Below are 13461 nucleotides of genomic sequence, written 5' to 3' on the forward strand. Positions count from 1 at the left end.
TCAGGTCCAGATTCATATAGGCGTCAGGTCCAGATTCATATAGGGGTCAGGTCCAGATTCATATAGGGCTCAGGCTGGGGTTAAAGTCTAGAACAGGAGGTCAAACGTTAATTAGGGTTAGAGCTTATTTAGGGCTGGGGTCAGAGTCAGGGTCAGAGATTAGGACCAGAAGTCAGAGCCTGGCTCAGATGACCCTGATCCCCAGGGTTGGAGCGCTACCTGGCTCAGAATGCGCAGGTACTGGGCAAGAAAGTGACCACCCTGTGGGCCCTGGAGCAGCAGGCAGCAGAGCTGCTTGATCACATGCAGCTGTGGGCCATTGTGTACACCACCTGCTGACTGCTGTCTGTGGATGCCAGTAAGAGGGACTCTGGGACTACCTGGGTGACTCAGAGTGACCCCAGAGTGACCCAGGAATCTCCTGACCTTGAGAGACCAGAGGCACCACTGAGTGCCTGCTGATCCTGAGCGACCTCTATTTGACACCATGTTGTTTTCCAGTGGCCCTCTGACCTTGAGAAACTGGGAGGCGGCGGGTGTCGGGGGGAGGGCGTCAAGTAAAACTTCCTGAGACCATCAAGTGCCCCTGAGATCCTGATAGATCCTTATCTCTGAGTGAGCTCCAATTCTGAGCCCCCTCTAATATCCCTGAGCCCCTCAGATTGACTACATGACCCCCCGGGTGTCTGGAGACCCCTCCTCCACATAACTGGTGCGACTCCCAGCAACCCTTCAAGTCCAGCAGATTGACTGCCCCCCTGCCCAGACTCTCCCTGTGAAGCCTAATGATTCCCCTGAAGAACCCCAGCTTTCTCCCCTGGGCCTACACCTCTGGGGTACTCTCCACCTGACCCCAGACAGTGGGCGCAGCTGTGGCAGCTCAAAGCCACCCCGACAGGGCCCTACAGACCCCCAGAATCCGTGGTCCCTATCGCAGTCCCAGGGGCCTGGGTGGGGCATGGGCTCTGGGCAGCACGCATTCCAAGCCCGGGCTCGGAAGCTCTCGGTGGGCCAGAAGGCCTGGAGTGGATGAAGAGCCGTAAGATCTGGATTTGCTTGCTACTGCTCTGGTCTGTTGTCAGTGACCAGCACTCATTTTCATAGTGGGAAACTGAGCTCTTCTCATGCCTACTTGTTGTAGTAATTGGGGGAAGCGGAGACCCTGGGCAGGAGATGGCCTTTCTCCATCTCCCCCGCTACCCGTATGTTGTCCTGTCCTTCCGGCCAGGCTGTCCATCCCACATCCCTGAGTAGGGGAGCTTGACACCCTGAGTGCACCCTTCCACCTCCCCACTGATGCTGGAGCCCTGGGACTGAAAAGCCTAATTGATGGTGACTTCCACAGCACCAATGACACTGGAGACAAAGGCTAGTTTCCATGGGCCACTTGAGGTCTCAAAGATCAGACTCCTCTTCTTTGTTTATGCCATAGCCCCTGCTTGGTGCGTCCCCTAACTATAGTGGCCTAAGGGCCCCAAACCCTGTGTTCCCCTGGCTCTGTGCAGACCTGGGCATGAGGGCACAATAAAGATTTGCAGGTGAGCCAGCCTGTGTCTAGTTTCTAGAGTGAGAGTCGTTTCCAGAGAGGTGGGGGTTTCTGCATGATGTTGTGCTCCTGCCCGAGATCCGCTCCGTGCTTTGCTTCCTGCCGTACTTCCCAACTTTGCTCAAAGTCGCCGGACTCCGAGCTAGTGGAGGGACCGCCGGACAGACAGAGGACCGAGTGGGGAATCGGCCAAGGACCCACACAGGCAGAGTCAACACGGGACCCCAAGGGAGGGGATAGATGGGCATGGGCCCCAGACCTCTCATCCCCCCTCATCCTGATTCCTCTCCTCTTCAGGATGGAGCGGGCCGCAGGGGAACAAGGGAGGGACCTGCGGGGACAGCCTGGGCCCTGGCAGCTTCTACTGGGCCTGCTGCTGAGTGGTGAGAGGGCCTGGTGAAGGCCTGGGGGTTGCGGGATGTGATGGTGGGTCCTGGGGTAGCTGGCTCTGGGGCTATGGGGTGGGAGTGCAGCAGAACCAGCTGACCCCCTGTTCCCAGTGCCGGCCACCGCCCTGGCCCAGGCCCCGGCCCCGGATGTTCCAGGCTGTTCGCAGGGAAGCTGCTACCCCGCCACAGGGGACCTGCTGGTGGGCCGTGCTGACAGACTGACCGCCTCATCCACCTGTGGCTTGCATGGGCCCCAGCCCTACTGCATCGTCAGTCACCTGCAGGTGTGATTGGAGTTGAGGTGGGGGGCTGGCTCAGGGTGGTGCCCACTGGCTGAGGTACTAACGCTGATCCTGACCCTGACCCGACCCAGGACGAGAAGAAATGCTTCCTGTGTGACTCCCGGCGCCCCTTCTCTGCTAGAGACAACCCAAACAGCCATCGCATCCAGAATGTAGTTACCAGCTTTGCACCACAGCGCCGGGCAGCCTGGTGGCAGTCAGAGAATGGTGAGGCTCTGGGTGAGGTATGGGTGAGCAGGGCTGTCCACCAAGTAGCCTCAAGTCCCTGACCTCCGACTCCTGCCCCAGGTGTCCCCGTGGTCACCATCCAGCTGGACTTGGAGGCTGAGTTCCATTTCACGCACCTCATTATGACCTTCAAGGTGCCCGCGTGTCTGGGAGCCTGCTTGAAGCACCCTGCTTGGCTCCCCATTGCCCCTGAACAGAGTCCCAGCTCTTCAGCCCAGCCTCCCTGTGCTCATATGCTGTGCCCTGGCTGGATGGGAGGCTCTTTCACCTCCCACACCTTCTGTTGCCTGCCCCCTCCAGGCCTTTGTACACGCTGCCTCAATCCCAGGCTGGGTCAGGTGCTGCCTCCCTGGGCCCCGTGACCGCTGAGTCTCCCCACTAGAGGTGGCTTCCCTTCCTGATCCTTGCTTGGCTTCCCCTGGTCACCTCCACCTGTCTGTGAGCTGCTTAAGGGCAGGCCCCAGCTGGGCAGGGCTCTTGATGGGCCTGGGCTGGACTTGGGTCCTAGTGCCCGCTGATCAGCCATGCTCCCCACCCAGACGTTTCGCCCTGCTGCCATGCTGGTGGAGCGCTCAGCAGACTTTGGACGCACCTGGCACGTGTACAGATATTTCTCCTATGACTGTGGGGCTGACTTCCCAGGAGTCCCACTGGCTCCCCCACGGCACTGGGATGACGTAGTCTGTGAGTCTCGCTATTCAGAGATTGAGCCATCCACTGAAGGCGAGGTGAGGGCTGGGATCTGGGCTTGGGGCAGAAGGGGGGCACGACGGGCATGAGGCAGGTCCAGTGTCTCTAATGACTCTATGCCCTTCCAGGTCATCTATCGTGTGCTGGACCCTGCAATCCCTATTCCAGACCCCTATAGCCCATGGATCCAGAGTGAGTGTTTCATTCTTTGAGGCTGGCGCAGTCCCAGCCTCCGGCTGGTGATGACTATCTGGGGCCTCAGTAGCTATTCTGGGTGCTTCCTAGGGCAGGTGCCAAGTCCAATTTAGCTCATATAGCTGTAGACAGGAGGTCTCCCAAGGTGACCTTGGCAGCTTCAGCTCCTGGGTGGGCATGGGGCAGCAAGAGCCTGCCTGGACAGCTGGCCCCCAACCCCTTTCCCCCACTTAGACCTGCTAAAGATCACCAATCTACGGGTGAACCTGACACGGCTACACACGCTCGGGGACAACCTGCTTGACCCACGGCGGGAGATCCGCGAGAAGTACTATTATGCCCTGTATGAGCTGGTTGTGCGTGGCAACTGCTTCTGCTATGGACACGCCTCACAGTGTGCACCCGCCCCAGGGGCACCAGCCCATGCTGAGGGCATGGTGAGGGTCTTCAACTGGCTGGAGTAGGGCTGGGGGCAGGGGCAGGCATGGCTGGACAGTGCTGACCACTTGCCTACCCACCCTGCTAGGTTCATGGGGCCTGCATCTGCAAACACAACACTCGTGGCTTCAACTGTGAGCGGTGTCAGGATTTCTATCATGATCTGCCCTGGCATCCGGCTGAGGACGGCCACAGTCACGCCTGCAGGAGTAAGTGAGACCCTGGCCCTCATAGCCCCAGGACTCTGTGGCCTGGCTGTGCCCTGGGCAGAACCTAGAGCTGGTTGATTAAGCCCCTAACACCTAGGCTGTGCCTGAAGGGTATCCTGGTCTTGATGCCCCTGGGGACTCCCTCAACCCTCTGCCACAGTCTGCTCTGGTTAGGGGCCCAGTATGATGCTGAAGACTTAAAGTCCCTGAACCCCCACCCACAAATTCTGGCCTGTGGCAGGGACCTAAGGTGGCACTGGGGGCCCCTAAGCCCCTTACTCTCAGGACATGGTCCCTCAAGTGGCCTTTGCCCTGCTCTTCCCTCCCCGCTCCCAAGAGTGTGAGTGCCATGGGCATACCTACAGCTGCCACTTCGACATGGCCATATACCTGGCATCTGGCAACGTGAGTGGAGGTGTGTGTGATGGGTGTCAGCACAACACAGCTGGGCGCCAGTGTGAGCTCTGCCGACCCTTCTTCTACCGTGACCCAACCAAGGACCTGCGAGACCCAGCCGTGTGTCGCTGTAAGGCTGGAATTGGACATGGGAGAGGGAAGGCTGATCCTGGGGTATGAGCTGAAGTGCCAGACTGCTGTGCAGGTTGCAGGGATTTGGGGTGGGGGGATGGAGGGTGGAGCCAGACTGGGAATCTAGAGTGGGGGCTTGAGAGATGACTGGTGCTGGGCTAGTTGGCATAAGGGTAACCCTGCACTTCTTTGTGCTCTCAGCCTGTGACTGTGACCCCATGGGTTCCCAAGACGGTGGTCGCTGTGATCCCCATGATGATCCTGCACTGGGGCTGGTCTCGGGCCAGTGTCGCTGCAAAGAAAATGTGGTGGGCTCTCGCTGCCAGCAGTGCCGTGATGGCTTCTTTGGGCTCAGTGCCAGTGACCCTCTAGGCTGCCAGCGTATGTGCTTCCTGTCCTAACTCCTGTGCTGACCTTAACCCTTGACCTCTTACTCTGGACCCAACTGGACACGAGCACTGCCCCAGCTCCCCAAAGTGCTGATGGGTCTCCTTCTCCACAGAATGTCAGTGTGATACACGGGGCACAGTGCCAGGGGGCACCCCTTGTGACCGCAACAGTGGAGCCTGTTTCTGCAAGCGTTTAGTGACTGGACGTGGCTGCAACCGCTGCCTGGTGCGACTGGAGGGGCTGGAGTTCTGCACTTCTCCTCAGAGGATAGGGATGGGAGTGGTGTCCCTGCCCCACTGGGTGGGCGCTGAGGGCTTTGGGTCCGATCCTGGTTGAGAGGCCTCAGGTCTGGGAGGCCAAGCGTGGGAGCCAGTGGTCGGGGGGCCAGGCTTTCCCCAAGGGGTGGTAGAGGCTGAGAGCCATCATTAGATTCCCTGTTGGGCAGAGAGGGGGGTCTATTTCTGGCCCTCAGCAACCTCTTCTCCCCCAGCCTGGCCACTGGGGCCTGAGCCACGACCTACTTGGCTGCCGTCCGTGTGACTGTGATGTCGGTGGTGCCCTAGATCCCCAGTGAGTACTGTATAAGGGGCCCTGGGAGGGGTGGGAAAAGATCCTGGGCGGGAAAGGGGATCCTTCTTGAGTAACCATGTGTTCCCCAGGTGCAACGAGGCCACAGGTCAGTGCCACTGCCGCCAGAACATGGTGGGGCGACGCTGTGAGCAGGTGCAGCCTGGTTACTTCCGGCCCTTCCTTGACCACCTAACTTGGGAGGCTGAGGAAGCTCGGGGGCAGGTAGGGGGGCACTGTTGAAGGACAGGGCATGGGTGATATTATGGCTGGAGAGGCAGGGTTATGGGTGGTGCCTGGTGTAGGGAGGGTGTCTGCCTCGGGCAGGGCCTCAACTAGAGAGCTGGGGTTTGGGGACAGGCTGTGGCAAAAGAGGCAGTGCCTTGCCTGAGCCCACACCCCCAGCCTCATTGCTTCCCAGGTACCTGATGTGGTGGCACGCCTGGTGACCCCTGGGGGGATTCCATCTTGGACTGGCCCAGGCTTTGTTAGGCTGCGGGAAGGCCAGGCACTGGAGTTCCTGGTGGCCTCTGTACCAAGAGCCATGGACTATGACCTGCTACTGCGCTTGGAGCCCCAGGTCAGACCTTGTGACACCTAACCCAGAGCTGACCCTCTGGATGTGGGAGCATCTCATCCATCACCCCATTCCCCTAGGTACCTGAGCAATGGGCAGAGATGGAACTGACTGTGCAGCGCCCAGGGCCTGTATCTGCCCACAGCCCATGTGGGCACATGCTGCCCAAGGATGACCACATCCCAGGGACCCTGCGACCAGGCACCAGGTGAGGACACTAATGGTAGCACCTACAACTGTGGGGGGTTGTGGGTCAGCCCTAAGCTCCCTGCAGGGCACTTGGAAGACCCCCCTGCTCATTCATCTGTTCCTTCCTTCAAGTGCCTCCTCCTCCTGCGTACTGTTTGCCAGCTGCTGCTGGGCGTGGCACTGGTCAGAGGAAGGAAGTAGACAGAACAAGACCTGCTCCTTCAGGGGTCTAAGTTCCAGAGGCCAAGGCAGGAAATAAGGGGAGCCCATTGATTGTCAGGATAGGTAGTGCCCTTGGGGGGAAGGGAGGGTGTCAGAGTACTCTGAGTGGGGATGTAACTGGTCTGACTAAGGCTTAATTATATTTTGGGTAGTATTTGTTTCATGTATCTTTTTTCATCACTTTTTTCTTAACTTTTTATCATGTAAAAATAAAAATACATAGAAACAGAGAATAGCATAATGAAGCTGGCTGTACCCATTATAGACATTTTGCCAACTGTGACTTATGTTTAGCAAAGATTCCCCTAGTTTCTGAGAGGAGAATAGACCTAAAGGGCCAAGGTGGAAGCTGGGAGATCTGCTGGCAGCTATTGAGTTAGCTAAGTGACAGTGGGCTGGACACAGGTGTAGCAGTTGAGGTGGCGAGAAAAGGAAGTTTCCAGAGGGTTCCAGTGGCAGAGCTGATGGCTTAGGAAAGGGAGAAAAAGTGGAAAGGTGACTCTAGGGTTTGGGGCTTGGGCATCTGGATGGCATGTGTTCTTCGCTGAGATGGAGACATAGGAAGGAGCAGTTCTGAGATGCTTAGACATGGGGGACAAGGCCAGTGGGTGGTTGGACTTCTGTGTCTGGAATTACTGGAGGGCTCAGGTTGGAGATGTAAATTTGGGACTTGTCCCTAAAGAGGTGGCTCTAGATTAAATGACCAGAGAAAGGAAGGAGGGGCAGAACCAAGCTTTGGGGTACTCTAGTGTTAGAGCCCAGTAGAGAGGGAGTAGCTGGGGGATGGGGAGAAATCAGGAGTCTGCACAAGGTCCCAGAAGCCAAGAGAAGAGCGTCTCAGGAAGGAAGGCGCACTGACCTCACTGCATGCTGCTGGATGCTGGAGCAGATAAGAATAGAGGAGTGGCCACTGGGTTTGGCTAAATGGAGGTCACTGGTGACCTTGGCACAGGCTGACTCTATGGCATGCTGGAGGGGGCAAAAGCTCCCCTGGAGTGGGAGGCTAGACAGTGGAGGCAGTGACTACAGTTAAATTTTAGGGGTTTGTTGGTCAGGAGAGCAAAGACAAAGCAGCAGCCAGGGAGAGACTCAAATCTTGAGCAAAGATTTTTTTCAGGGGGGATAAAATAACCCTAGCATGGGTTTGCAGGCTGATGGGAATGACCTGGGGTGAGGGGAGGTGATGCAGTCTTGGTGAAGAGGAGCCGTGACTGGAGGCTGGAGGTCGAGGTTGGAGGAAGAGTAAAAAGGGCATTGAGGGAAAATTGGCAAGCATTTGTGCCAGGGAAATGCTCTGGGGTTGCAAGGCTGTATGGAGTGTTCTCAGCAAGACTGTCTGCACAGGTGATGATCCCAGTGAAGGCACATTTATGGGAATCTTCTGTAGAGATTCTCCGTCAGGCTGTCCAGCTGTTTTTGGCCTGGCCCAGCCCTAGTATCTTTCTTGGCCAATGATTTGGTTGCTGTGTGTGGGGTGGGGAGGCCCAAGATGATTGATACGGGAAGCCTGGGTGACCCCATACCTGTCCTCACCTACCTCAGGTACATGGTGTTTCCCAGACCTGTCTGCCTTGAGCCTGGCATCTCCTACAAGCTGCATCTCAAGCTGGTGCGAACAGGAGGAGGTGCCCAGCCTGAGGCCCCCTATTCTGGACCCAGCCTACTCATTGACTCGGTGAATAGTTCCCTCTTCCCACACCAACCAAGATGGCAGGGCCTGTGGGATGGGTCCTGTAGTGGTGACTGTATAGAAGGGGTCTGTGACAGAAGAGGCAGGTCTGTGGCAGTGCTAAGCTTAGTGTCCTGGCAGTTCCAACATGGTCCTGGGTCTGAACTTTATTCTTCCTTGCTCATCTCTTAAGCTGGTGCTGCTGCCCCGTGTCCTGGTGCTGGAGATGTTTAGTGGGGGTGATGCGGCTTCTCTGGAGCGCCGTGCCACCTTTGAACACTACCGCTGCCACGAGGAGGGTCTGGTGCCCAGCAAGACCCTTCCCTCTGAGGCCTGCGCCCCGCTCCTCATCAGCCTGTCCACACTGGTCTACAACGGAGCCCTGCGTGAGTGCCTGTGGTTTGGCTGGTGGGGTGGAGGTGTGTGGGCTCAGCTTGACCTGCCCTGTCCCCTCTCCCCACAGCCTGTCAGTGTGACCCCCAGGGCTCACTGAGCTCTGAGTGCAACCCCCATGGTGGTCAGTGCCTGTGCAAACCTGCAGTGGTTGGGCGTCGCTGTGACCTCTGTGCCCCTGGCTACTATGGCTTTGGCCCCACAGGCTGTCAAGGTATCACCTGCCCCTTTGTCTCTCCTGTTCTTCTCTCCACACACCGCCCCCACCTCTGCCCCGCTGCCACTACTGTTCTCCCTCCTTCCTCTGGCTCTGCTTCTTCCTTTTTCCAGCTCTGCTTTGGACCCCATACTCTCAGCCCTGGTCACTTGCAGTTCTCTTCCATTCCCTGACCTTCTACCGTGACCTCACCCAAACTCCCCTCAAACCCTCTCCCTGGCTTAGCCTCTGCCTTGCCCCCAGCCTGCCAGTGCAGCCCTGAGGGGGCACTCAGCGGCCTGTGTGAAGCAACCAATGGGCAATGCCCCTGCCAAACTGGTGCATTTGGGCTTCGCTGCGACCGCTGCCAGCGTGGCCAGTGGGGATTCCCTAACTGCCGGCCGTGTGTCTGCAACGGGCATGCAGACGAATGTGACCCCCACACAGGCGCTTGCCTGGGATGCCGTGACCACACAGGGGGTGAGCACTGTGAAAGGTGAGCCTGAAGCAGCTATGAGTGAGCTGGTGGGTGGGCGGGCTGCTCAGGGATGACACAGCTCTTCCTCCTTCTCCCTGCAGGTGCATTGCTGGCTTCCACGGGGACCCACGGCTGCCATATGGGGGCCAGTGCCGGCCCTGCCCCTGCCCTGAAGGCCCCGGGAGCCGGCGGCACTTTGCTACTTCTTGCCATCGGGATGGGTACTCCCAGCAGATCCTGTGCCACTGCAGGGCAGGCTACACAGGTGAGTGGGTAAGGTGCAGGCGTGGGATCAGGGTGGGGCAGCTGGGCTGAGCACTCACGCCTTCCCCCGACCGTGGGCAGGGCTGCGGTGCGAAGCTTGTGCCCCTGGGCACTTTGGGGACCCATCAAGGCCAGGCGGCCAGTGCCAACCATGTAAATGCAGTGGTAACATTGACCCCACGGACCCTGATGCCTGTGACTCCCACTCGGGGCAATGCCTGCGCTGCTTACACCACACAGAGGGGCCGCACTGTGCCCACTGCAAGCCTGGCTTCCATGGGCAGGCTGCCCGACAGAGCTGTCACCGTGAGTGTGGGTATGGAGGGGGTGGCTGAGGTGGGGCTCCCTGCTCCAGCTCTCCTTAACCAGTGTGCTCATCTTGGCTGGCATAGGCTGCACCTGCAACCTGCTGGGCACAGATCCCCAGCAGTGCCCATCCACTGACCGGTGCAACTGTGACCCAAGCAGTGGGCAGTGCCCATGCCTCCCCAATGTCCAGGGCCCTAGCTGTGACCGCTGTGCCCCCAACTTCTGGAACCTTACCAGTGGCCATGGCTGCCAGCCCTGTGCCTGCCACCCAAGCCGAGCCAGAGGCCCCACCTGCAATGAGGTATGGGACCTTCCTGTGGATCCCTGGGGAGATGGGGCCAGCTGCCTGCCTCACGTCTTGAGGGTTCAGCCTCTGACTGACCTCTGCCCTGTTCCCACTCTAGTTCACAGGACAGTGCCACTGCCATGCTGGCTTCGGTGGGCAAACCTGTTCTGAGTGCCAGGAGCTCCACTGGGGAGACCCTGGGTTGCAGTGCCGCGGTAAGGGGGCTCGTGGGGCCAGGGTGGATGGGGGACTTCCAAGGATGCCCCACTGGCGCCCTAACTCTGTGGTCTTCCCTTTTCCTGCAGCCTGTGATTGTGACCCTCGTGGGATAGACACACCTCAGTGTCACCGTTCCACAGGTCACTGCAGCTGCCGCCTGGGCATGTCTGGCGTGCGCTGTGACCAGTGTGCCCGTGGCTTCTCGGGCGTCTTTCCTGCCTGCCACCCCTGCCACGCATGCTTCGGGGACTGGGACCGTGTGGTACAGGACCTGGCTGCTCGTACACGGCGCCTGGAGCAGTGGGCGCAGGAGCTGCAGCAGACGGGTGTGCTGGGTGCCTTTGAGAGCAGCTTCTGGCACATGCAGGAGAAGCTGGGCACTGTGCAGGGGATCGTCGGTGCCCGTAACGCCTCAGCTGCCTCCACTGCACAGCTCGTGGAGGCCACAGAGGAGTTGCGGTGCGGACAGGCCTGAGGATAAATGGTGGGATGGGGCCGAGGCCCGATGCATTAGGGCTGAAGTCTCTATAAATAATATCTCCTCATCACCCCATGCAGGCGTGAAATTGGGGAGGCCACTGAGCACCTGACCCAGCTGGAAGCAGAGCTCACAGATGTGCAGGACAAGAATTTCAATGCCAACCATGCACTAAGCAGTCTAGAGCGAGACGGGCTTGCACTTAATCTCACACTGCGGCAGCTTGACCAGCATCTGGACCTGCTCAAGCATTCAAACTTCCTGGGTGAGTTGTTGGTCAACTAGGCGGGTGGATCAGGGTTGATCTTCAGCTGACTGCCTGCCTCTGCCCGACTTAGGTGCCTATGACAGCATCCGCCATGCCCACAGCCTGTCTGCAGAGGCAGAACGTCGTGCCAACATGTCAGCCCTGACAGTGCCCAGCCCTGTGAGCAACTCAGCAGCCACACGGCACCGGACAGAGGTGCTGATGGGTGCCCGAAAGAAGGACTTCAACCGCAAGCACATGGCCAACCAGCAGGCACTGGGCGAGCTCTCTGCCCGTACCCATGCCCTGAGCCTGACAGGCATAAATGAACTGGTGAGGCACAAGTGTCGGGTGGGACATATGGGTGTGGCTGTTCCTTCCCCCAGACCCTGACTTGTTCTGTGCCTGGCAGGTGTGTGGGTCCCCGGGAGATGCACCCTGTGCTACGAGCCCTTGCGGGGGTGCTGGCTGTCGGGACGAGGATGGGCAGCCCCGTTGTGGGGGCCTCAGCTGCAGTGGGGCAGCAGCCATGGCGGATCTGGCGCTGGGTCGGGCCCGCCACACACAGGCAGAACTGCAGCGGGCATTGGCAGAAGGTGGTGGCATCCTCAGCCAGGTAGCTGAGACCCGTCGGCAGGCAGGCGAGGCACAGCAGCGGGCCCAGGCAGCCCTGGACAAGGCTAATGCTTCCAGGGGACAGGTGGAACAGGCCAACCAGGAACTGCGGGAACTTATCCAGAGTGTGAAGGACTTCCTCAGCCGTGAGCCTCCCTTGTGGCCCAGGCCATGTGGTGTTTCCCCCATGTCTGTGTTCATACTTGGGTCAGGGCCTGCACTGTACCTGTGTTTGTGACCACAGATGGGCAAGGGCTCAGGGTGTCTGGACCCTGAGCCCGTGCCCATATGTAGTCCCCAAGTCCACGACCCTGCATCTATGTCCCATGTATAGTCCCTGTCATTGTGGTTACATCCTTATGCCTATTAGCAAATCCATACCCCGTGTGTGGTCCCTGAGTCCATACCCCAAGACTGTGTCCCCATGCCCGTGCTGGGGAATCTGTGTCCTTAAGCCCTTGCCTGTGTCCCCATAGAGGAGGGGGCTGATCCTGACAGCATTGAGATGGTGGCCACACGGGTGCTAGAGCTCTCCATCCCAGCGTCACCTGAGCAGATCCGGCACTTGGCGGGCGAGATTGCAGAGCGGGTCCGGAGCCTGGCAGATGTGGACACGATCCTGGCGCGTACTGTGGGAGACGTGCATCGGGCAGAGCAGCTACTGAAGGATGCACAGCGGGCACGGTCTGACCCCAACCTTGGACCCCATCCTTGACACCTAGTTCTGATACTTGCAAGTCCTGATTCCCTCTCTTCTCCAGGAGCCGGGCTGAGGGTGAGAAACAGAAGGCAGAGACAGTACAGGCAGCGCTGGAGGAGGCCCAGCGGGCACAGGGTGCTGCTCAGGGTGCCATCCAGGGGGCAGTGGTTGACACACAGGACACAGAGCAGACCCTGCACCAGGTGTGGTCTCCCTGGGACATCAGTGGGGCAAGGTTGTGAGCATGCTGCATAAACCTGTTTAACCCTAGGCCCACCCGTGGCAGGTTCAGGAGAGGATGGCAGGTACAGAGAAGGCATTGAGCTCTGCAGGTGAGCGGGCTCAGCAATTGGATGGTCTCCTGGAGGCTCTGAAATTGAAGCGAGCAGGGAATAGCCTGGCAGCCTCTAGCGCTGAAGAAACAGCTGGCAGTGCCCAGGGTCGTGCCCGGGAAGCTGAACAGGTGGGTTGAGGCAGAGCCAGTTGGAAGGGGTGGGGGTAGAGGCTGGGCCTCCACTGGGCCACTACCCTGCCCCGGACCTCTATATCTGCAGCTGCTGAAGGGCCCACTAGGTGACCAGTACCAGACAGTGAGGGCCCTGGCTGAGCGCAAGGCCCAGGGTGTGCTGGCTGCACAGGCACGGGCAGAACAACTGCGGGATGAGGCTCGCGGCTTGTTGCAGGCTGCTCAGGACAAGCTGCAGCGGCTGCAAGGTGAGGATGGGACGCCAGAGATGTGGGACTCTGGGAGAAGGACCCTTCATCTGAGACCTGTCTCTCCTAGAGCTGGAAGGCACTTATGAGGAGAACGAGCGGGCGCTGGAGGGCAAAGCGGCTCAGCTGGACGGGCTGGAGGCCAGGATGCGCAGTGTGCTTCAAGCCATCAACTTGCAGGTCCAGATCTACACCACCTGCCAGTGACCCCTACCCGAGGCCTACCCCAGTCCCCAGCCTCGCCCCGCACTTATTACTGCCTGTGCATGGAAAAGTCCCCAGCCTGGCAAGGCCCCCAATAAACCAGTGTGAATCCCCGCTGTGTGACCGACTCTGATTTGGGGAGGGCGGAGTCTCTGGGCGGAACCTAGAAGCTGCGACCAGCAGGGCCCCACCGAGGCCAAGGCACCGGAGCCCCGCCTC

The 13461-nt window shown here is 59.1% G+C and overlaps 1 protein-coding gene across 2 annotated transcripts; it reads left to right on the forward strand.

The window, feature by feature from the left end:
- The first annotated feature begins 1362 nt into the window (after positions 1–1362).
- Positions 1363–13356, forward strand: LAMB2 (laminin subunit beta 2). 2 transcript variants are annotated; one of them, XM_033413167.2, is made up of 33 exons: positions 1363–1751; positions 1844–1929; positions 2047–2219; positions 2309–2444; positions 2526–2599; positions 3005–3193; positions 3284–3347; positions 3585–3787; positions 3877–3997; positions 4335–4523; positions 4727–4906; positions 5028–5140; positions 5406–5485; positions 5575–5707; positions 5904–6062; positions 6140–6267; positions 8013–8145; positions 8333–8525; positions 8603–8746; positions 8975–9224; positions 9308–9471; positions 9552–9776; positions 9863–10080; positions 10184–10280; positions 10371–10743; positions 10843–11027; positions 11101–11342; positions 11422–11770; positions 12101–12308; positions 12386–12527; positions 12611–12787; positions 12879–13038; positions 13109–13356. In XM_033413167.2, the coding sequence occupies exons 2-33, from the start codon at positions 1845–1847 to the stop codon at positions 13243–13245; spliced, it is 5424 nt and encodes a 1807-aa protein (XP_033269058.1). In that variant the 5' UTR covers positions 1363–1751; position 1844; the 3' UTR covers positions 13246–13356. The 2 variants fall into 2 exon arrangements, with proteins under 2 accessions (XP_033269058.1, XP_004283979.1); XM_004283931.3 differs by having other exon boundaries at positions 1558–1751; positions 8993–9224.
- The last annotated feature ends 105 nt before the right edge of the window (positions 13357–13461 follow it).

The sequence above is a fragment of the Orcinus orca genome, chromosome 10, assembly GCF_937001465.1.
Source record: "Orcinus orca chromosome 10, mOrcOrc1.1, whole genome shotgun sequence".
In the NCBI taxonomy this organism is placed as follows: Eukaryota; Metazoa; Chordata; class Mammalia; order Artiodactyla; family Delphinidae; genus Orcinus; species Orcinus orca.

Bases quoted from the DNA above. Each gene is read 5' to 3' on its own strand.
- LAMB2 (XM_033413167.2), top strand. From the start codon at position 1,845: ATGGAGCGGGCCGCAGGGGAACAAGGGAGGGACCTGCGGGGACAGCCT. The intron at 9,472-9,551 runs GTGAGTGGGTAA...GACCGTGGGCAG, and splicing joins CTGCAGGGCAGGCTACACAG to GGCTGCGGTGCGAAGCTTGT. The intron at 12,528-12,610 runs GTGTGGTCTCCC...CACCCGTGGCAG, and splicing joins CAGAGCAGACCCTGCACCAG to GTTCAGGAGAGGATGGCAGG.